The sequence below is a fragment of the Coturnix japonica genome, chromosome 1, assembly GCF_001577835.2.
Source record: "Coturnix japonica isolate 7356 chromosome 1, Coturnix japonica 2.1, whole genome shotgun sequence".
Classification (NCBI taxonomy): domain Eukaryota; kingdom Metazoa; phylum Chordata; class Aves; order Galliformes; family Phasianidae; genus Coturnix; species Coturnix japonica.
Genome location: NC_029516.1, coordinates 63,694,063 through 63,715,904, shown reverse-complemented (window position 1 = coordinate 63,715,904; position 21,842 = coordinate 63,694,063). Strand labels below are relative to the sequence as shown.

The 21,842-nt window shown below is 42.2% G+C and overlaps 1 protein-coding gene across 6 annotated transcripts in view; it reads left to right on the top strand.

Moving 5' to 3' along the window:
• Positions 1-21,513, top strand: part of SHISAL1 (shisa like 1) — a 95,519-nt gene extending 74,006 nt beyond the window's left edge. For all 6 annotated transcript variants that reach the window (XM_032446442.1, XM_032446429.1, XM_032446441.1 and 3 more), the window contains one exon: positions 21,438-21,513. In XM_032446442.1, the coding sequence (XP_032302333.1) occupies positions 21,438-21,486 (49 nt within the window). In that variant the 3' untranslated portion in view covers positions 21,487-21,513. The remainder of the gene's footprint in view (positions 1-21,437) is intronic.
• The last annotated feature ends 329 nt before the right edge of the window (positions 21,514-21,842 follow it).

The window sequence follows — 21,842 nt, the reverse complement described above, 5'->3', positions numbered from 1 at the left end:
AGAAACGCTTTAATAATTCTTCCTTTACTTGCAACTGCAATTACTTCCCACTGTGCTCAGTTACAGAGACATATGGCAAAGAATGGGAGGACAAAAGATGGTTTTAAAAATAGCTACAAATAATCATAGCCCACTTCCCTTCTCAAACTGTATTTGCAGTTATGAAGACAGATCCATTCATAAGGTCAGACAAACGACAGAAAAACAGTAAATTGATAGATGGAGTGTGTTACGGCTCCCTTACTAAATTTCCACAATGTTTACAGCACATTTCTAGTAATTGAGTAAGAATTATATTCAAGACATTATGCTCAGCAGGAACAGCCTTTATATACCAAGCGAGCAAATGAGATATCTCTGAAAAGTCCACAAAAGATGTTAGGATGTCGATAGTGACTTAGAGACTGCCATTACCAAGCCATTATCGTCAACTCATAAACAAACAGGAGCATCAGTTCCTTTAAATTACATGCTTGCTTTGCTAGAAAGAAAAGATGATATTCAGCTGCTCTCCATGCACACATACAGACAGAAAGACAAGGAGAGAAAAATGTCTTCAGAGTTGATATTTACTTCTGAAACAACAAAGCCCTGTTCAGCCCTCTTAAGATGTTCTCATCAGTTAACACAGTCCATGTATAAAATGGAGACTTGGGGGACACTGGTCTCTTAGGCATGTGTGGGCATTCGCGTGTAAGCACATCATGTCTCAAATTCCTGAGTCAGAATTCTGACCCTGTGCTTTGGAATGGTGCTCTGTACAGAGCCTCAAGGTCTTCTACATTTTCAGTGCATTGTTTCATCCTGAAGTGCAATCAGTGGGATTTATCTCAGGATAAAATTTGAGGATTTATTTATAAGGATAATTAGAAATCTGTTGGATTTTAAGATGAACTGAAGAGTCACCTGGAGAGAAAGAAACTCATGCCTCTTATCAATAACTTTCCATCAGCTAGCCTTTGTACCTTTCCTTTTTACATGCATTTCCAACATAAAAACAAAGTACTTTACTCTGTTGCAAATGAAGCATCCAATTGAGATGCCTGTATTCTCTTCTGCCTCTGTCTGCAAAGGACAGCACTCCTAGGAGTGATCCTTCCTGCAGCACTCACTCTTCCAGCTTCCCAGTGGGAGTGCAGCTCACACCTCCTAGGGGCTGATGCTGATCACCAAAACAACACAGCTTCCTTAATGTGAGTTGTGTGCCTGCATACATACTTCCTATTATGCAAGGCTGCTTTATTTTTCTGATTTATTTGTTTTTTAAAGCTACGGAATATTAACTTAATACTTCTCAACCATCTCCGTCCCTTTGCTCAAGCATCTAAAGAGCGATTTTCAGTTGACCTCAAGATTTACCTCCCCCACAGAGAACCTACCTGCTTCTTTTTCCATTATTTGCAAGCCCAACCGTTAGTATATTATATCACTGATAATTAATGTTACATGCTGTCAGACTGCACAGTAGGCAGCTCCAGGTGTTCATGGCAGTGCCATGCCTCTGAGCACTGAGCATACCTGCACATAGGTGCAAGGGCCAACACTGGGATTCCTTGAGCACTGCCCTGCCTAGGTGGCATGTGAGCATTTCCCAGTCAAGGCACCGTCTGCTGATGGCATTGGTTGCAGTCCTGTTCCCTTTCCCAAGGACCATCAGCCTCACAGCAAGGGGACAGGGACCACAGACACTCAGACATACCTGACATTGGAACTGATTCGGGACTGAGACAAAATAGGTTACTGGGGTTACTTTTGCACCACTTACTTACTTATTCTTACACCACTTACTCTTACTTCCTCCTCCAGCTTCCCAATGGTCAGACCTCAGGAAATCAGGTAATGGCATTATGGGGGAAACTCAGCAACATTAAGAAATCTTTTCACCTTCTACCCATGATGTGGATGAAACCGCGCATTAAAGCTTCCAGCATCATTCTGCACAGACACACATTCCTTCTCAGCAGGAATGAACAAATTGAGCAAATTAATCCTTAGTGCCATTTCTCTTTCCTGACAGATAAAAGAAAGGTACTTTATTCCAGCTTCCTTGGCTCAGGTTTCAGCGCAAGACACCCACTCTGCCGCCATGATCACATATAAGTTGCATCGCAAATGCCTCCCAGACTGCTTCATGCTTCACGCTTCTGCAAAAAAAAAAGCTGCACATATTGTTCAGTGCCAAAAAGGCATGGCGAGGTGTGACAAAAGCACAGGGAGCTTAGGGAGCCAACTTTGGTAGTAGTCAGATCCAGGTCAGCATGGGCGCTGCTCTTCATGACACTTCCATGGAAGAGAGAAAAAAGACAAAGGCTGAGCTACTTCTTGCCATAGGCTGTATTAGAGGGAGAAAACAGGAAATGTTCAGCAGAATATTGTGCTGCCTTCTTTACAGGCCACCCTAGGAGAGACTTACTGAATGTAAATGTAAGGGTGTTTTTCTAATGCCTTGATACAGAAATACATAAGTCAAGCCATGTGCATGACAAAACAGCCCTGTTAGAGCTTTATGAAAACCACTCTGGCTCACATATCCTCAGAGTCTGCTGCTCCAATGCTTCCTTATTGAAAAAGGAAGGAATTCAATAAAGGCCGGTAATTAATTCTACAACAATAGACAATAAGGAAGAGTTTGCTCATAATAAACAAAACAGAACTACTGATTTAGTGCAAACGTATTCAGAGGATCAGTATATCTCACAAATATATATATATATATATCATAAGCAAGAACAAAACAATAATAACCACTTTCCATAGAAAATATTGCTTGCTCCCCGGTGATTAATAAACCCCAGGAAAAATAAAACAGATTGAGGTTTTTCTTCCCTGTTTTCTCCAAATTGAAATGCACAACAGAGATAAATGCTGATCATGAAACAAAAGTCAAAATTTCATTACGAGCCTACACTATAATAGAAGCATATTGAGTCTCCCTCCCCCAGGAGCTTGAGGTAACACTGATAAATGAACAGTAGAGAAGGATTCTTTCCTCACTGGAAATTCAGCAAGACATTCACATCCCCTGTGCCTCCAGCTCCAGGCACTGATGCAGCAAGCTTGAAGCACCCAGGGTGCTTTGGCTGGGGCAGAAGGAGCACAGGACCAAGTCCCACCAGGACACTGTATGTGAAACGATTTTGGGCATGCAACAGCCCACCCATGTCCTGCTCCAGCAATGGGAAAGATACAAGAAGAAGTCTCTAACATCCTTGGAGGTGACAGAAAAGAGCTGTGGACTAGGTAGCTGTAACATCAGTCTCTCACCATTTTTCAGACCATAATCTGAAATTTCAACTAGAATATTGAAGCTCTCCAATTGGCCTAAGCAGGACAACCTATCCTCCCTTATAAGCCGCAGTGGCTGCAGCTCCATTACAAAGCAGGCTGCTGGAGCACATACAACCTCAGTCAGCACCTGTGGTTAATCCCCACTGAAATGACACTGGAGAAACAGCTAAAATATAATTGTAGTGTTTTCTCATCAAAGCCCTCAGCTCAACAGGACATTTGATGTCATACAGGCACTAAAAGTTTTAGATTTTTTTATTATCCTTTGTTGTTACATTTTTTCCAGATAAGCAGTAGCAAATATATATATATATATATATATATATATTACAGGTTAATAATGGTTTGTCAAAAGTCACCAGGGATTTTTTGCCTCACAGTACTCCTTAATACCACTTTCATCTAAAAAATCCTCTCGAAATCCACCCTGCTTTATTTCCTGGGGTTTCAATGTGAGCACAGTGTGAGGTTGGTCATCTCTTGGCTGTCAGCAGCTAACTGCAGGCCCTTAGGCTGTGCAGTACTTCTCTCCTGCTACTGCAGGTCCTTCATAAATGAGCACAAGGAAATTTGCACATCCAAGCCCAGCACTGTGAAGGAACGACCTGGAAATCCTTATGAAGTTAGTGATGCTCTGATGGAGAAGGCAGAGAGAAAGGCAGACACTCTATATGCACTTTGTTTTAGGCCTCTGAAAATTTTCTCAGTAATTCTATGAAGCGTATTTCCTCAGCCCTCTTCTCTGAACCATGGCCACCTCACCCCTTCCTTGCTCTAAAGGACAGATCATGCTGCCCCTGTAAGTGACATGTCCTTTTCCAGTGCCTATCTCCCTCCACATGTAAAGTCCCTTAAGCCCCACTGCAACACTCACCTCTCAGTGCTACATTCATCAGTAACCACAGAAACAACCTTCATGCACCACCATAAAAGAACTCTGTGCTCTTGGCTTGCACAGCAGCACGTAGAGCCCATTTGTAGACAAGCTGAGGTGCTCCTTTGCAATGAGCTTTTTTGGGAAGCCAACCCAAAGTCACATGTAAAGGAGAGGTAGAAACATTCAGAATAAGAGCAATGTGGGTATTTTGCTTGCTTTTCAGTTTGGTTCTTGGGGTTTCCTTGGCATCTTGTTTTGTGTTTCAGCAGCACGCAGCAGAGGCATCAGATCTTTGTCTTCACAAGCGCCTGTGTGCAAGAGCACATCTGCACATGCATAGTACAGCACTGGGAGGGAGAAAGGCTTTGTTCGAAGATGAAAGGCGTGTTCAAATCCTTCACACTACTCTTCTATCTCCAATTTCTGCCTCTAAAATGAAACTCTGCCATCTTTTGCCTGACTCCGCCTTGGTGCAGGTTGCTCAGTAACTAAACCTCAGACCCTCGAAAGGACTCTGGCTTCCCTCCAAACCAGAACACCAAAGGATGTACTTTTAGGAAACCAGATTTCCAATACAGTAGCATGATGCAAGCATTGAGTTACATGAATGTCTCATGATCATAGCGTTTAGTCTTACAGCTAAAGGATTCCCAATACACCTTGCTTAAGCAGATAAAAAATCCAGGAAATCAGAGCTCGCACCAATAGTGCAAAATAGGGGTTGGAAGGATTCTGGTAAAGTATTTCAACAGCTCCACAAAAATCTATGTATGTAGTAAGGCAGTCTCTGGACACTTCAAAAGACAAGTCTGAAGAAAGACAAAGAGAGAGAATTTTGTAACACGTAGTGTGAATCCCTGAAATAAAGAGCTCTATGTATACTCCTTTGAAATAAAAAAGCAATCCTTCATTCCAGCTGTGCTCACATCCTGTCTGCTTTCCAGGGTTAATCTGCTGAAGAGCTTTTAGCTGAGATTAATGTGCATCCAGCTGTCTCTGGACTTTTCCATTTTATCCAAAACTCAAAACACACCGAACAAAAAACTACTGGCAACAACACATTAGCAAAAAAGCCTCATTTCTATTCTGACACAATTCCCATGACATTGCTTTTCATTCTATAAGAATAAAGTGATTAAGCTTGTTTTCAGAAGTAAAATATAATGAAAGGAGACAAACAAAAGGTACTCTGCAAATTTATAACATTGTGTAGAACAGGAAGAGGTTAAAGGAGCTAATGGTTGGAAAGTGCTGATAATACCAGCAGTGATAACATCAACATGGGTGGTATTACCAATAGCGGTAATGTTTTCCCCTTATACCAGCACAGCCATCGGACCCTGTAAGCTTCACTTTAGTCTGCTGAATCACTAGGTTGCCATTTGCATCTTCAGGTGCTAAGGGAGACAAAGATTTCTTTGTGATCAGAGTGGGAGATAATGTCAAGCTGTGGAGCAAACCTTGCTGTATACACCTGCCTCCACTTGGGTTATGCATATTGGAACCCTGCATCCCCCAGCATCTCTGCACTAGTCTTCCTTCTCACTGGCATAAAATGAGAGGGGTCCTGCACTGGCCTCCCTCTGCAAGTCCAGGGAGCATACAGATTTAATACCAGGTTTGGGGCAAAGACTGGCATGGCATGGAGGAACAGCTGGGATGCAAATGTACCTCTCAGAACCAAAGTAGTCAACAACCTCCCTACCTTCTCTCAGGATCCTGTCCCTTTTGTAATTGCCACCACTATGAAAACAGATGCTGTTTTGTTGAATCAGGGACTAGAGAATCAAAATTACTTGCCAAAAACCACAAGCAACTTTTAAAAAAATCTTGATCCCTGTGGCTTGCTTCAGCAAGACCATCTGCTCAGCATATAAAACAGTAACAGTAGAAATTGTTTACATGCCAATAAGAGGCTGGGATGAGAAGTGATGTTCAGGTGGCAGTCCTTCTCTGTACAGGTGCCAAGGTCAAGGAGCCCCTGCTGCGAGTTCTGAGAAGCATGGCACAACTGTTTGCTGTCCCTTGAGCTGAACTGGAGGAAACCTAATGCGAGAAAAAATGTCAGGCAAAAAAAAAAAAAAAAAAAAAAAAAGCCTACCTAGTTTTGAGGAAAACCAAAGAAACAAAGAGAAAGAAGACAAATAAATAAAATAAATTCATATTTACAAGTTGAAAAGTTAAGGAGGAACAGAGTGCCAAAAACCAACCAAGATCAACCAAGGTCATGAACTTACACTTGGATTTATTGAATGTCAGGATACCATCCTGGGCCCACAGCTGAAGCCTGTGTAGGTCTCTCTGGATGGCATTCCATCCCTCAGGCATGCAGACTGCACTGCACAGTTTGGTGTCATCCACAAACTTGCTGAGATTGCACTAAATCCCACTGCCAATGTCACTGATGGCACTGATGATGAAGATATTAAACAGTGCCGGTCCCAATCACGGAATCATAAAATCACAAGATTGGAAAGGACCTACAACATCATCTAGTCCAACCGTCCTCCCATTACCACTACTGCCACAAGCCATTAAACCATATATAATGGCTCCTCATCCAGATGCCTCTTGAACACTGCCAGGGATGGCGACTCCACCACCTCCCTGGGCAGGCTACTCCAGTGCCTGACCACTCTCTAAGAGAAAAAGTTTTTCCTTATGTCTAAAATATATATACTAACCAATAGTAACCAATAATAATATTAACCTCTGTGAATATCACTTGTCACTGATCTCCATCCAGAAAATGAGCCATTGACCACCACTTTCTGGATTCAGGGCACCTTTTCAAGCCTTCCTGGATGCCTTAATGCATTGCCAAATATAACCTGAGTGTATTTAACTTAACATGCAAGACCCCACAATAAAAAGTATTTTACTTTTTGAGGAATGATCAGCCTAATTCCAGCTCTACGTAAAATATGTAGAGGCAAAGTCCAGAGAAGCATCAAGGAAGAGCAAAGAAGTTTTGTGAGCTCTGGGAGTTTCAGTGGAGGTCATACAGGAAGGCTGGACAGGACTGGGTCCATAGCTGCAGGAGATCCCTGCGTGGGGCACATACAGGAGGGGGCCATAAACCAGATGGCTTTTCACCGACAGCTTTTCAGTGGGAAATGCCACTCTGCTTCTACCAAAACTGGAAGAAAATAAAGGGAAATGATCTCATGAAGTTGGGCCTTATTCTGTCACAAATGTTTCAGAAAGAAATATTTAAATATGGATTTTTTAAAAAGCCGTATGGACTATATTACATTTTCTTCTGAAGTCTAAAATAGAAATAAAATGAGTTCTTGAAGTCTCTGTGCTTAATTTGAAGTGAGGAAGGGGAGCTCCTTCAAAGTCTCAATGTTTTTACAGGATAAAACGATCTGTTCTCTGATCAGAGCTACTGGCACATACAACTTTAGCTGCTTGGGTCCTCCACTTCCCTGACCCACAGAAAATGCACATCTATCAGAGCTAAGGAGAAGCTCAGCTGGAGCTGAAGAAGTGCCTGCTCTTAGGCTGGGAGTTTCCCCTGTTAGTAACAAGCACAAGAAACAAGAGGGAGTGCCATTTTCCATTTCCTTGGTTTTGTGGGGTTGTAAAAAAGATTAGCTTTAAATGCTGTATCTTACAAAACTTCTGTCTGTTAATTCTTTAAAAAGAGAAGAATAACAAGGGAAAAGTTTTCCAACATCAGCTTCCTAGGAAAATTCTTCAGAAGAATCAAAACTTCAGAAGAGGTTGAAGTGCTGACAATCTGACAAGGAATGGGAAATTCAAACTTCACAGAAGTTATGGAATTAATTCCCCTAACATCTGTAAAAGTAATTATCAGAAGAACCTTACAACATGGATTTGTTTGCTGGACTTTGGGCCTGATCAAGTTTCCCTACAGAATAACAGTGGGAGCCGAAGCCCGGCCACATCCAAAGCAGCCTCCTGAATGGAACTACTCAAAAAGCTTCACAAAGAGCTAAGTGCATTCCCAAATGTTCCAGACACCACAATATCCAAGCACCTCACTGGCAAATAGACTGCTGGCTGCAGTGTACCTAACAAATATGGTTTAGACTGTATATTAAAAATAATAGTAATAAAAAAAAAATCACTAAAAAAAGAAGAAGAAAAAGCAATCACAGAGAGTGCAAGACCTTAAAATGGGAATGTCTTCTGCAAAATAAGATGTCAGCAAAGTTTAAACTAGCAGTGACATGACATGAAGAGGATGAAAATAGGTTCAGATATTAGTGCTGTTTCTGGATCACTGCTACCATACCAGCCTTACCACCTCCCAGTCTGTTCATTAATAGTCTTTATTGCATCCCTCCAGGGAAGTAGTAATTCAGCCACATAGCAGTAAAACTGGCAGATTTAATACAGACTAAATCATTTATTGTCTTTCCTATAACATCGAAGTCTGGCTTATATCAGTAGACCACTGAAGAAGGCAGGATTTTCTTCTTCTCACCTTCCTCAGGAAACAGCTCCAGGTTTGCAAAGGCGCTTCTGCCATGTCCCCTAAGCTACAATAGCCATATTTATCCTCAGGAAGGATCAGAGGATGAAGCTGTCCTTATCCCTTTTTACTTCCAGAGAGCTGTGACTGTCCCAGAGCAGTGGGGTTTCCATTTAAGCATACCCCCTCCCACTGGCCTGCTCTCAACATCTTCTACCAATTTCATCTTGGCAGGTTTTCTGTCCTGTAAGAAGCAGCCTTGTTCTCTTCAAATAAAAATATGAAGGAATGGTTGAGAACCTCTGAGTCCAAACTCTGTATGCCTCAAATATTTTTCTTTGCATGTAAAACAAAATAACTAGCTTCTCTAAAAAAAGCCAGAGCATGCAGTGTGCCAAAGTGAAGGTATCATTGGAAAATTCAGGCACTGCATTTCCACAGCATGGGGTCTGTAGCCCTCCACAGCATGACAACAGCGAGCACACAACTGAGGCTTTGGTAACCCTAGCTCAAGAAGTTCCAAATTACCAAAATAAAAACCAGCTAATGCACTGTGCAAGGCATGAGATATTATCCCTTTCTTCAGGGGCAGCTCTATTTAGCAGCCTTCCTGCTTTATTTTTAATGACAAAATCTGTTTATTTTATCGGGCTGTTTTCCAGCAACTTACAAAAATTTCTGCAGCATTTGTTTTGGTGCTCACTTGTGCAACAAAAGTCACATATCATGGAAATAAGGTGCTAGCAAACAAGCAAGCTGTTGAAAAGCTGATGCCACTGAATGGCAATGCCTGGTTGGACCAAGTCTGACCATGAGCCTTGATCTATCAAGTGCCATCAGCAACTCATGTATGTCCCTCAGTGCCACATTTACATCTTGTATACCTCCAGGGATGGAGACTCCACCACTCCCCTGGGCAGTCCATCCCAATACTTAACAGCCATCTCCATAAAGAACTTCTTCACAATGCCTAATTAAACTTCCTCTGGTGCAGCTTGAGGTCATTTCCTTGCCTCATTTGTCACCAGAGGAAAGAGACTGAAGAGAGTTCATCCATGTCCTCAGAGGGGTGGCTAGTGGCACCCACACTGTCTGGGGTGGATGCAGCACCCCTGACGTTGTTCCAGGCTTGGGTGGTTGTGGAGATGCTTGGAAGTGCCTTGCACCACTCTTCCCAGCACTTCCCATGTTCCTACAGGGTCTACCTTTGCTGCAGAGCTGTAACCAGGATTAGGAATCAGTCATCTCTTTCTCATTTACATCAATTCACCTCTACTCATTTATTTATTTTTTACTTCAGTGTTTATATTTTTCCCATTATTGCCTTCTTTCCTCAATTACATGTCTGCATCAGAGCTTTTTAAGGATTGTATTTTTAAAGAAAAAAAATAAGACATGAGGCTAGAGATACATAAATTACCCCCATAATAATAACTATCACAATAGAGATCAACCACATCTTCTGAAATGCTTCCCCCAAAGGAACGGATTTGTCCCTTCTCAGCATTAAAGAAGAGTTGCACATGCCCTTCTGCAGCCTGTTTGCTTTGTTCTGCTTCCACTCTAAAACAATTAGGCTCCAGCAGGCTCACAAGCAGGCAGATCTGCAAACAAAGAAACCCTCTTTCTCAGTTTCACACATTGTGCATGCCCACATTACCCAGAACAGTAACAAACAACCAGACCACAAACTTCCAACTCAGTTCCCTGTGTTTGCTATTGCTATAATTACCCACCCTAGGAAAAAAATAGCTCTGGGGCTTTCTTTCAAGCCTGTGGGATCATGCAGAAAGTTCCCTAATTCCAGATTATTATTATTGTTTGTAATTAAAGTTTTCCATTCTCATATTTATTTCTTATTGTTTAACACCTGTAGAGCACTTCCTAGCTGAGTTATTTCCCCTCCGTAATCACTGCTAATCAGAAAAACCTCACAGCCTTCATGGGGACCATAGAATGCCTTGTGTTGGAAGGGTATTTAAAGCCCACTCAGTTCCAATTCTCCTGCCATAGGCAGGGCTGCCACCCACTAGATCAGGATGTCCAAGGTCCCATCTAACCTGGCCTTGAACACCTCCAGGGACGGGGCATCCACAACTTCTCTGAGAGGCCTGTGTGAGTGTCTCACCCACAACTTTGGCATGATCAGCACTACAGTCAAGGTATACTACAGCCTACTGCCTGCCCCTGTACCACTGTGCACTCTTTTGCTTCAGACAGCTACAAAAATGTAGAGAAAAACACGAGTCATGGTCTTGACATGTTTAATTTGGCTCTTTAAGTACTCTCATTTAAGCCTGCTGAATGACTACTGGGCAGCCATCAACTGGGGCTTTCCTTTCAAGGTGCAAAGGATGTTACTATTTGCCCAGTATTTTGATACAGTAAAATGAGGCCAAACCCATCCAATGGGAGGTAAAGAGATCCACTTCGGCCAGAGCATTCAGTGGTTCAGGAGTTAAAAATAAATAAATAAATAACACAGAATATAAGAAATAGAGAGAAATAAAGTCAACGTATTGCCTGCTCTCATCCTTACATTGGCTTGCACGAGTGGAAAATATCAGCAGAACACCTCAATCACAATGGACTGGAGGCAGATCTGAAACATTTGAAGAGAGTACACAGCTGTAGACTCTCCAAGTGCTGCAAACCCCATGCAGTATGTATGCGTTTGGACCTTCCTGTCTATACTAGATAACTCTAACACATCAAAGGTAAAATATGCAGTAATTGCAGCTTTATAGTAGTATATTGTGGAGCACAACCACTTATGTTACATAAACAAAGGCAAAATGAATTAAAATATAGGTTAGCATAAAACTTACCAGGCTTAAAAATCAGAGCAGTAAGAATTGCTTGAGTTAAAAAAAGATTTTTAATGGAGGCAAGTATTGAGAGTCTGTGGCACTCTGAAATCAAAAAGGTCAATCCAACTGGTCAGGAGAGTATTCTTAAAACTGATTACTTGTAAACTAACATCATTCTGTTCTCCTTAACCTCCTTCTCTTCCCAGGTCCTTCAATTAACATGAGATTTTTTTGTAACTGTCCACCTGTGATTATGAGAAACTGAAAACTTATTTTTAATAAACGAAAGCTGATGTTCTCAAGCAATCAATTGACAGTTGAGAATGGGACTTCAAAATGGAGGTGAAAGACATAAATATGCTGCTGAATCTGGCTGAGATCTGTGATAAAAGCTTTGGTAATTCATGACAGATCTGTGCCTAGATAGATTTGCAAAAATATACAATTGTATCCTACAATATGATACCAACAGAAGTTTGTCAGTACTCAGAATTGCAGTCCCATCCTTCCCACGGGGACCTAAAGGGAAGAATCAAAGTCATAGAATGGACTCATTCAAACCCCAGTCCTCCTGCCATGGGCAGCACTGCCACCCACCAGATCAGGCTGCCTCAGGCCTTTCCATCCCAGCCTTGAATACCTCTAGTGATGGGGCATTCATAAATTAGCTGGGCAGCCTATGCCAGTACCTCACCATCCTCTGAGTAAAGAATTCTTTCATAACATCTAACCTAACATTTCTTTCTTTTAGTTTAAATCCTGTCCTATTACTATTGGATCGTGTAAAAAATTACAAAATTTTTATTCAAGTACTGGAAAGCTGAAACGAGGTCTCTCCTTCTCCAAGCTAAAGGAGCCCAACTCCTTCAACCCTTCTTCATAGGAGAGGTACTCCAGCCCTCTGAATATTTCTGCAGCACTCCAACAGCTCCATGTCTTTCTTGTTCAGGGGGTCCCAGGCCTGGATGTAATACTCCAAATGGAACCTCATGATGGCAAAGTAGAGGGAGACAATCACCTCCCTCTCCCTGCTGGCCACCTCTCTTTAAGTGTAGCCCTGGACAGTCAGGAAGAAAAATAATAATACTAAAAAATAAGGGTACAAATAGAGACAAGAGATTAAAAATATAAATAAGGAGAAAAACAAAACAAGCAAACAAACAAAAAATAACCACCAGAAAGCGTAGGTAGAAACAGTCTTTTAACCTCTGTGATTCAGATATTCAGAGGGCTGCTGAACCACAGGTGTTTGCGGCTGTGCTCCCCAGATGCCTCAGTCTGGTACTTGTTCCTAAATGCTCAGGGCTGCATGTCTGTGCTGGGATTTTCTCCTGAAAAGAAAACATAAAGGCCTGCATGCTCACGTGCTGGATGCGCACCACAGCACACCAGGCTGCAAAAAGCCAAGCGCACTGGGAATGCTCTACAGAGAATGTCAGATGGACTCCAAGCAAAGTCCTCCCTTTGCTACCCAGCAGATCTGCTAAGCTTTCACATCCTTGTCAAACTTCCCAGCACCCGACACGAGTCATTTACTAGCTGGAGATGTGTCTTGCCAGCACCAGCTCAGGTCTCAAGTTTGCTTATTCTCCTCACGTAGCACAGCTGGCAGAAGAAACAGAGCAAGATCAAAAGGGAAAGAAACGAGATGGAAAAAGATGAAGTATGAAATAATACTGGTAACAGGCTGCAATTCATGATCAAAGGAATGAATCTGGTCCTGACTTAAAATACATATAAATAAGGAAGTGCCTTTCCCCATTTCTGAAAGGAAGAATTTGCCATTTGCTCTTATGTCACGCAATCTTTTCAAGTGCGGTTATACTTAGGTAGCAGAAAGGAAAGTAAAAAGGACAGAGTACCCCAAATCATGTTTGCTTCCAGCATCACAAAAGAGGATTCTCTTGGTCTCTCACTGCTTTCCCATCCATGTTTCACATTATCCACAAAACCAAAATCAAACCCCAGAACATCTCCCATTCCAGTTGAGCTAGTGTGGTGCCAAAACTCAGTCTCATGGTCATTACCAGCTCCAAGCAAATGGTTCTCAGCAGCCAGAGTGGCACTGTTTGCCTCCAGCTTGTGCTCTGATATTTTATATCTCAGACCAAAGCAAATCAAAACAAAAACACCTCAAAACTCCAGGAGGAGTTCTGTGGTGAAATCTCTCTTTGGCTTTAAAAGCCTCAAACAGAGACATAACACTATGACCACGGCATGCTAAGGAAAACAAAGATGCCAGGGTGAAACCCAGGCTGAGAGAAGCTCAGCAAGAAGCCCCAGCACGCTAGGGAATGGGAAGCAGCAGCATTCCTGTGACACATCCCAGACGTGCTCCAGGAACAGGCCCAGACCCATCTCCCCTCTCAGGGGCATTGGTGCCAGCAGCACCATGCACCCTACTTGTACTCTGACTTCCTGCACCACGGGAGGGTTTCCTGCTGAAGTAGCCGATCTCGCAGCAGGACTATGCAGAGAGGATTTGAACTTTAAAGCGCATTCACCAGACATCAGCGATAACAAAGGGGTACTCAGCAAAGCCCGGCATTAAAGGACTTTGGTCTCATGAGAAGGGCTGAGTTTCTCAAGACCCACTCTCTTCTGTGTTCTGTCACCAACAACGTGCAGAAAACACAGCTCACAGAAAAAGCTGCAGGTTTTGAATTCTGCCTTGTTTTCCTGTGTCAGCTCTGAAATACAGAGAGTGTCCACACAGAACAACAATTTCTAAGTTGATGCTTGTGTGCCAAACTTTTTCAGCATCACAGCTCCTGAACAGAAGGTAAATGTTAGTAAATATATTAAAAGCAAACACACCACTGTCAGTGGAATTAATTCCTCCATTCCTGTTGGAAAAGGTGGACATAGCCCCGTGAAAATCTGAACTTCACAAACTGCACATTCTGCAAGAAAACCATCCTTTTGATAGTCTCTGCTGTGACACCAGGCCAAGCAGCCTATTTCATCTCCATTCCTTCCCTCTGTGATTTCTTTAAATTACCCGTGGAGACATTCCTCTTGCCTTACTACAGTTTTTGAGTTGCACCTGAGTTTGGGTGCAGCTCACCTCAGCTCAAGCCCCATCTGTAACACAAATCATTTTGGTGTAAATCTGTACTGGATGTGTTTTCAAAAACATTTCATTTTCTGCCAATTATTTATTAGGTGACTAATGTACAGACAATAAATGTCTCCTGGTGCTGTGGACAGGCACAGTGCTGCTAGGAATAATAAAAGCATTATCCGTCAGTGCACACTTTTTCACTGAGGAACAATAGCTGCATGGATTTATGGCAGAGCAACACAGAAAGCGATGACAGCCAAAAGTGTGGAAGCTGGATGGCAGCTGCAGAAATTGAGAGTTTTGTTTGGCTCTGGATGGAAACTGGAGCCTATCTCAGCCTTATATTTTCAGCTGACTTGGCTGCAAAATGTTTCAAGTGGACCCAGTTAAAGCAGCGATGTCGGGCTGCTCCCCAGGCTGGATGTGTGTCCTAGAGCCTTGCTGTCAGCCCAGCATTTGAGGATCTGGGCTTAGCTCACTTCCCAAATTCAGAGACATTTGTCCCAGATGGAGAGCTATTCCATGCAGAGGAAAGCTGCTCACTGGCTTTGACATCTTCATGCCCTCAACTCACCTTGAACCGCATCACATACTCTGGGCATATGCAGACTGAGTGAATGCCTCCTCTTTGGCTTCATCCCTCTTCCTTGCACTCTGCCCAGCACCCAAGGCGACAAATGATGCAGGCACAGAGACCTGCTCAGGCCATCCCTGATAGGAACAGGAGAACAGAAAACTCCGGACCATACAGAGCACGACTTTCACCCAAACAGCTTCACAGAAACATTCCTGGTGCTCCAGGCCTGCTCAAGTTCCACGCTGTGCTGGAAGGATACTCATGACCCATCACAAGGCAGATGCACCAACTATACCTGGACAGACATCCTCCCTGAAAAGACATGCCATGAATTTGCAGGACCAGAAAGATACAGAAAGGTCTGGTTTACTTTTTCCAGTTGTTTTGGTTTACTTTTTTGTTTGTTTTGGGTTTTTTGTTTGTTTGTTTTGTTTTTTCTTGCGTAACCTCTTTGTTGTCAGATGGTTTTTCTTTAAAACACAGAAAAGCCACCAGAAATAAATCTCCAGGGGAGAAAGCCCTTCAGTGCTTGATTACTGCTGCCAGTCGGTTCCAATAGCATTTGCACACTTCAGTAACTCCCTCCCAACTAAATGTGTAAAACAACAACGCTACACATCATTTTAAAAAATTATCCTGGAGACAGCTTTATTCTTCATTCTGTCCAACTCAAGCTTAATGTGTGCTGTCTACAAAGAAGCAGAAAGAATCGTTTGTATTCTTGCTCTTGTCTCTATACTCACTTCCATTAAAAGCATGCGAGAGCATCAATATTAGATTATCTACTGAATTTAAGACAATATATAGATATTTTTTTTAACAGAAAACACCTGTAGTCATCAAGCATGATGAAACCCTAGTCATTTTGTGGAGCACAGGTGCTGCCCTGCCCCCACCCCCACCTTGACCCCATTCATTGGGCTCTTGGGGACCTTCCAAACTACCACCTTCTCTCTTAGCACAGAGTTTGGTAGCATTAGCATATATATATATATTTTTTTTTTTTTTTTTTCTTCATTTTTATGTCTACTTGCTTGAGCTAAGAACTCACAGACACGAGATTAAAGCCCCTGTTGCAAAACTGAACTCATCGGAACCAGCTGCCCTCGAAAAGCTCAGCCTCAATTCGTCTACCAGATAAAGCGACACTATTTGCTTTAGAGTGTGAGTCTGGGGGGCTGATTTTTATGGCTTGAAATGTCCAAAGGAGTATTCATTAAATAAAGAAATGTAAGGCACAGTCTGGCAGCCTATTTTTAGAAAACTAAATTATCAAGCTCGAACATTAAAGCTGAAGCTGGAGCACTGCAGGACTGAGAAGAAACGTAATAATGTCACCATTTTTGAATTCATTAAATATTTGCTCTTTTAAGTCAAATTGTACTTTTGTAATCTCTCAATTTAGAGAAGAGTTTGGGGAAATATTCGTGCGCACGATCTGACAGCTGAATCACCTCCATTTGCTGTGCATCCCATTTGCTTTTTCTGTATTATTCACTACCACAGAGACACGGTGATTTAACATTAATTTAATTTGCATATATTAAATGTGCTCAGAGTATTTGCACAGCTTGACTAGAACTATGGGACCTGCTTTTCACATGCAGCTAACTCGGTGGTAAAGCCCACAGGACACAGTTATTTGGCTGTGGAACACAGTCACCTCTTAACTCCCCCCCCCAGTGTAACCATTCATGAAGAGTTAATTATTTCTGTTCAAGATATCCACAGCAGTGTGGCAAGCCTTATGCGGTGGCATCTTGATCCTTCCTCAGACCCTTGCTCTGCGTTTACCCCAAAGCCTTTCAGAAAGCCTCAGTGTTAATAAATAGCTTTCCTTTTGGAAATCATAAAAGGTTACAAGCATAAAAACAATTGTCATTTGGAGTGTGAAGGGGATCTCTGGACCTTCACAGTTGCCATGTTGTTCTTCACATCATTTTAAGCCTTAGTCTGCAGTGCTGACTGCTGTAGATCATGGGTTAAACCACTCTCATTTGGTCATTATTTGGAAGGATCTTTGTTAGGCTCAGAAGCCCACACACAGCTGTACACATCCCACAACCAGTAACAAATAAAAGCAGTTGCTGCACTAGCTGATGGAGATGATGGGGCTATCATTTTTTGCTTTTAAACATGTTAGATAGATCAAGAACAGCCTAACCTTCACCTGCGGATCTCCATCTGTATTTCTATGAGGTCTGTGAACTAGGGGTTTGGCATCGGCATGACAGAACTTCTGCCTGGCTGAGGCTACATCCCATGATTGGGTCTCTACCCTTTTCCAGCACATCTTTGGCAATCATATAGAGATGTTTATACCTGAGCTCCTCCAGCGAGAGCAGCAATGCCCCACAGAAGTACGGCCACGGGCACAGAACAGCTCAGGAATTCACACACCAGAGAGGCTGTCAAAGGGCTGCTTACAGCAGCATTCCTGGTACATCACAAAAGCCACAGAGATGAAGGCATCCAGCAATACATGGCATTCAGCTCCCCCAGAGACTCCCAGAGCTTACACATTGCCAGATCTCAGCTCCAGCCTTCTCTGTTGCCTTAAGACAGCAGTGCTTCTATAAACTGTTCCAGGCAGCATCCAAGTAAGCTGCAGCTACTTACACTTTCTTTTTTCAATCAGCTGTAAATGATCAGAGCTTGGCTACTGGAGAAGAAAAAAAAAAAAAAAGAAAGAAACCAGCAAAAACAAAAAGCCATTAAAAAAACAACAGGTTAATAAAACACATTCCTATTTTGAATTTTTAATCTGCTTGAAGCAAGGCACAGCATTTTCTTTTCTCAAGTGAACAGAAATTGGCCTTAAGTGAAATATGAAATAAAGTATTAAGATGACTCTGAAGTCAACAGCTCGCATAATAGGTACAGTGACACTAATAGTATCCCTCTGCTGGCATCACAAAGATCCTTGCATCAAAAGATGCTCTATTCTCCTGCATACAAATCCCAATGTAGGTGATGCATTAAGGTTGCACAAAGCAAAATCCAGATTCAGCTTTCTTACTAAAATGAACGGTTAATAGCTCTGAAAGTCCAGCTATGGGAGCCCAGAGAGAGCAGCCAGACATAGCAAGAGAGCATCTCGACAATGGGGTGGAGAGATCCATTTACGGAAAGTGTCGGCTCCAAAAGCCACAAAGCAACCACCAGAGCCTGACAATAAGGTTAAGACTTGTAGTAAGGGATTAAAAGCACCCACAGGAGGTAGATACAACGGAGATTAGGGGATCTCAGGAATGTTACTGGTGTCTAAAGTCCTAACTCCCCAAAAAAAACAAGATAAACCACACTCTGCTTTGGAAATAAAAGCTAGAAAGCAATCTGTATTCCTTGCCAGTCACACCTGAGGAACTGTCCTTTCAGTTTCTGAAGGTGGTGATGTATTTCACTATGAGTCACCAAGCAAGACACACAAGCATCACCATCTCCTACATTTAGGAGGAGAAAATTCCCTTTTAGGCTGCTTGCTGAGACATTTGAAACCCTAAAGCATGAGAATAACACAATATAAATATGATGCTACAGCAATTCTGCTTCTTTCTAAAGACCCTTAGAAATACCCATACATAATTACAACCTGTATTTTCTGCTTGCTTGAAATCTCTTTTGTAGTATTACAAAGCCCTACCTTAGATTTTGGATTATTTTTCTCAGATGTACAGAATGACTTTTTTTATTGTCCACAAGTTCATCTCTCAGACGGCGAAAAACTTTCTTCTACACCATAGATAGGTTGTACATGAAGCCAAACCACTCATTTTGTGCAGTTCAAGTGCATCTGTCTGAAGCAACCAGGACTAAACACATTATGCTAAATGAGCCTTCAAGGCCATGAAGAATGTTAGTATTTCCCTGTCCCTTGGGGCTTTTTTAAGCAGAAGCAGGTACAACCACCTCCAGTTAATCAATACATCCAGACACATCTATCCCCTCCAACTGACTTGTTATCCTCTGCATTTAGCAAAATTTCTTCTTATTGATTGCTAAGTGTTCTTTGCCCCACCTTTCTCACTTCATTAAAAAACATCGTGCAGTTCTCCATCTCACCTAAGACATTTGGCTCATCCATATTTACTAAGAAATATGTTGAGCTGGAACAAATCCCTCACCATACAAAGAACCATCTTTTAAAAGGAGGGGAGAGACTCATTAATTACAAAGAGACCAGCCTCTTCTGTACTGCATGAGCATTGGATGTACTAGTTTTATAATCGTCCTCTTTTGGCTAGCTCAGGAAGAAAACATCTTTGAATGGCAGACGTCCCTCCTGCAGAATGCAGTATGCAAACAGAGGTACACGGCATTGTGAAAAGTACAAGAGAAGACAAGGAGATGAGCTCAGCTCTTCTTGCTCATTTTAGAACATCAATGTGGACACAACACGAAGAATGGCATACATTGAAAGAAGACTGCAACAGTAAGGAAGCTAAGAGAGCTAACAGACAAACTGCAGACAGGATTTGCTAATTAGCCATCAGTGGCAGCAAAGAAAAGTGTGCAGCAGTAGAAAGCTGTCACCACTGTCTCCTCAGGACTCACTCCCCCAAACATCTTTTCTTTCCATTCTCTCCACAGGAAGGCAGAGTCCTCGGGGACCAGCTGAACAAGAGCAGTAAAGCATGAAGCCCAGCAGCAAGGCAGGCCTGGCACCAAAGTACTGACATCTCAGAGATGATATGCCTATGTGAGCCTGCAATGCTTTTGCACTCCAAGTTGAAGATGAGCAAGATCTGGGCTAGCTCCAGAGTTACTGTCCTTCATCCTAGACAGACTGAGAGTTGGCAGAGCTTCACTTTCACTGAGGCTTTGCCATGAAGCTTTCGTCTTCTATTGTCTGGTCTTGAGCTGGATGTGCAAGAAAAACCACAAAACAGAAGTCTTCTGTTTATTAAACTGTACATAAAACTATTATTTCACATGGGTGCCATCTGTGTTAGCAGCAGTGGGTATTAAAAGCAAACAGTGGAAGTCTAAAATTCATGTTGCTCCATAACGACAGTTTGAGCTAAATGAGACTCCATGGTAAAGGTGTTACTGGAAAAAGGAGTCAGAAATCTGGTGCTAAGGCTGTTGGCAAAGTTTTGCTGAAGTACCAATTAAAAATAGGAAAAATAAATTTTGATTTGAGAAATACATAAAACACTTTTTCATCTCTATTTTCCACTTAACCTATACCTATGATGAAGAGCACTGCTGTAAAATGTGCTCTCACAGACAGATTTCTATAATCATGTTTTAAAGTCTTTCATTGCTCTTTTTTTTTTTCTTTTTTGAAAGCAAAACAGAACTGATAGTACAGATATTGCAGTATTGTGCTAATTCATGAGAAGCAAGGAGATAAGCCAGCTAGAAACAAAAGGAAAAGTCAGTTCTGTTTCATTGTGTACAGAAAAGTACAATACAAGGATTTAATGAAAAGGAGAAATAGGAAAGCTGGGAAAGTGAATGAGAGGGATCTCTTCCCTACTTTTAAATGGCCCCTTCCTTCTGTGCAAAAACACTGCTTCACAGAAAAGAGCCCATAGTCTGGGAGCCATGTAACCACCAGCACACGTTGAGCCACTGTCATCATCTACCACCGCATGGATGCAGTGTTTGTGCCTATGGCCCATCCAAGGCCATGGCCCTGCAGCTGCTCATTGCAGACCCCAAGTTCTGATCCCAGAGCTTTCTGGAACACCTTCTCCTCAATCTCCACTTTCACAGCCCACTGCATTGCCACGCACTCTCTTCAGAGCTTCAGCGTAATAAATTACCACCACTTTTACTCCTGCAAGAAGGGAAAACCATTCCTTGCACCCCAAAATACACCAGATCTCCCCTGAAGAAAGATGGTTTGAATAAGAAGAAAGGCTGAAGAACCAAAAAACAGTCACTGGATGGTATGAGTAATCCTGAAACGCAGAGGTTTGCAGCAGTCAAACTGGAATTGAATTTGGCACTGACGGATCCTAAATCTGTCATAGTAGTAACTGAAGAATGCAGAAGTGAGGAAAATGAGTTTTGGCACTTATTATTCTTAACTTGGACATGTTTTACATTTAAAATGGAAAGGGCATATTGTTATAAAGAGAATGGGTAACATATGTTTTCTGTAAGAGCAGGCAGGAATTGCGTCAGCATTAACACGATAACTTGAAATTGCAGAAATGCATTAAAATTTACACAAAGCTACCTGCTCAGAGCACCCTTTCTCAGAATTTACCTCACTGGTCTTTTACTTTTTATAAATCACAAACACTTGCACTGCCTCCTTGAATCAAGCATTTTTCAAATTCAGTCTTGGGTGGGTGGCAGCAGGAGAGAAGAGTCCATCTATATTTTAATTAAAGTTAGTGTTTCTCTTCTTATTTCATTCTTAGTGACAGAACTGGAACACAAGTGCCTGTGAGGAGCCCCAGTAACAGTTGAAATGCAGCCCAAATTGTTCATCATCAGGTAAGTGAAGGCTGATGGCAGTCACACCACTTTCTTGTCCTTTCTTTCCAGATGCCCAGACAGGACAACCACCAAGTTAGGGCTGTGCTGGACATCAGAAGGCTAAACAGAACATAAAACACTCTCATATAACTCAGTGAGGGTATTTCATATACCTCGGTGAGGGTATCCTCAGGCCTTGATTCAGCTGCACATTTGCAAGATGCTTCTCTAGCATGCCTAGCTCAGAAAAGCAAGTAGAGATCTCTCCTTTTTAAAAGTATACTGGTTCAGAAGATACTTGGCAGAGCTTGGGCTTTAAAAAGGCAGCCTTAGGTATTCCACTCACA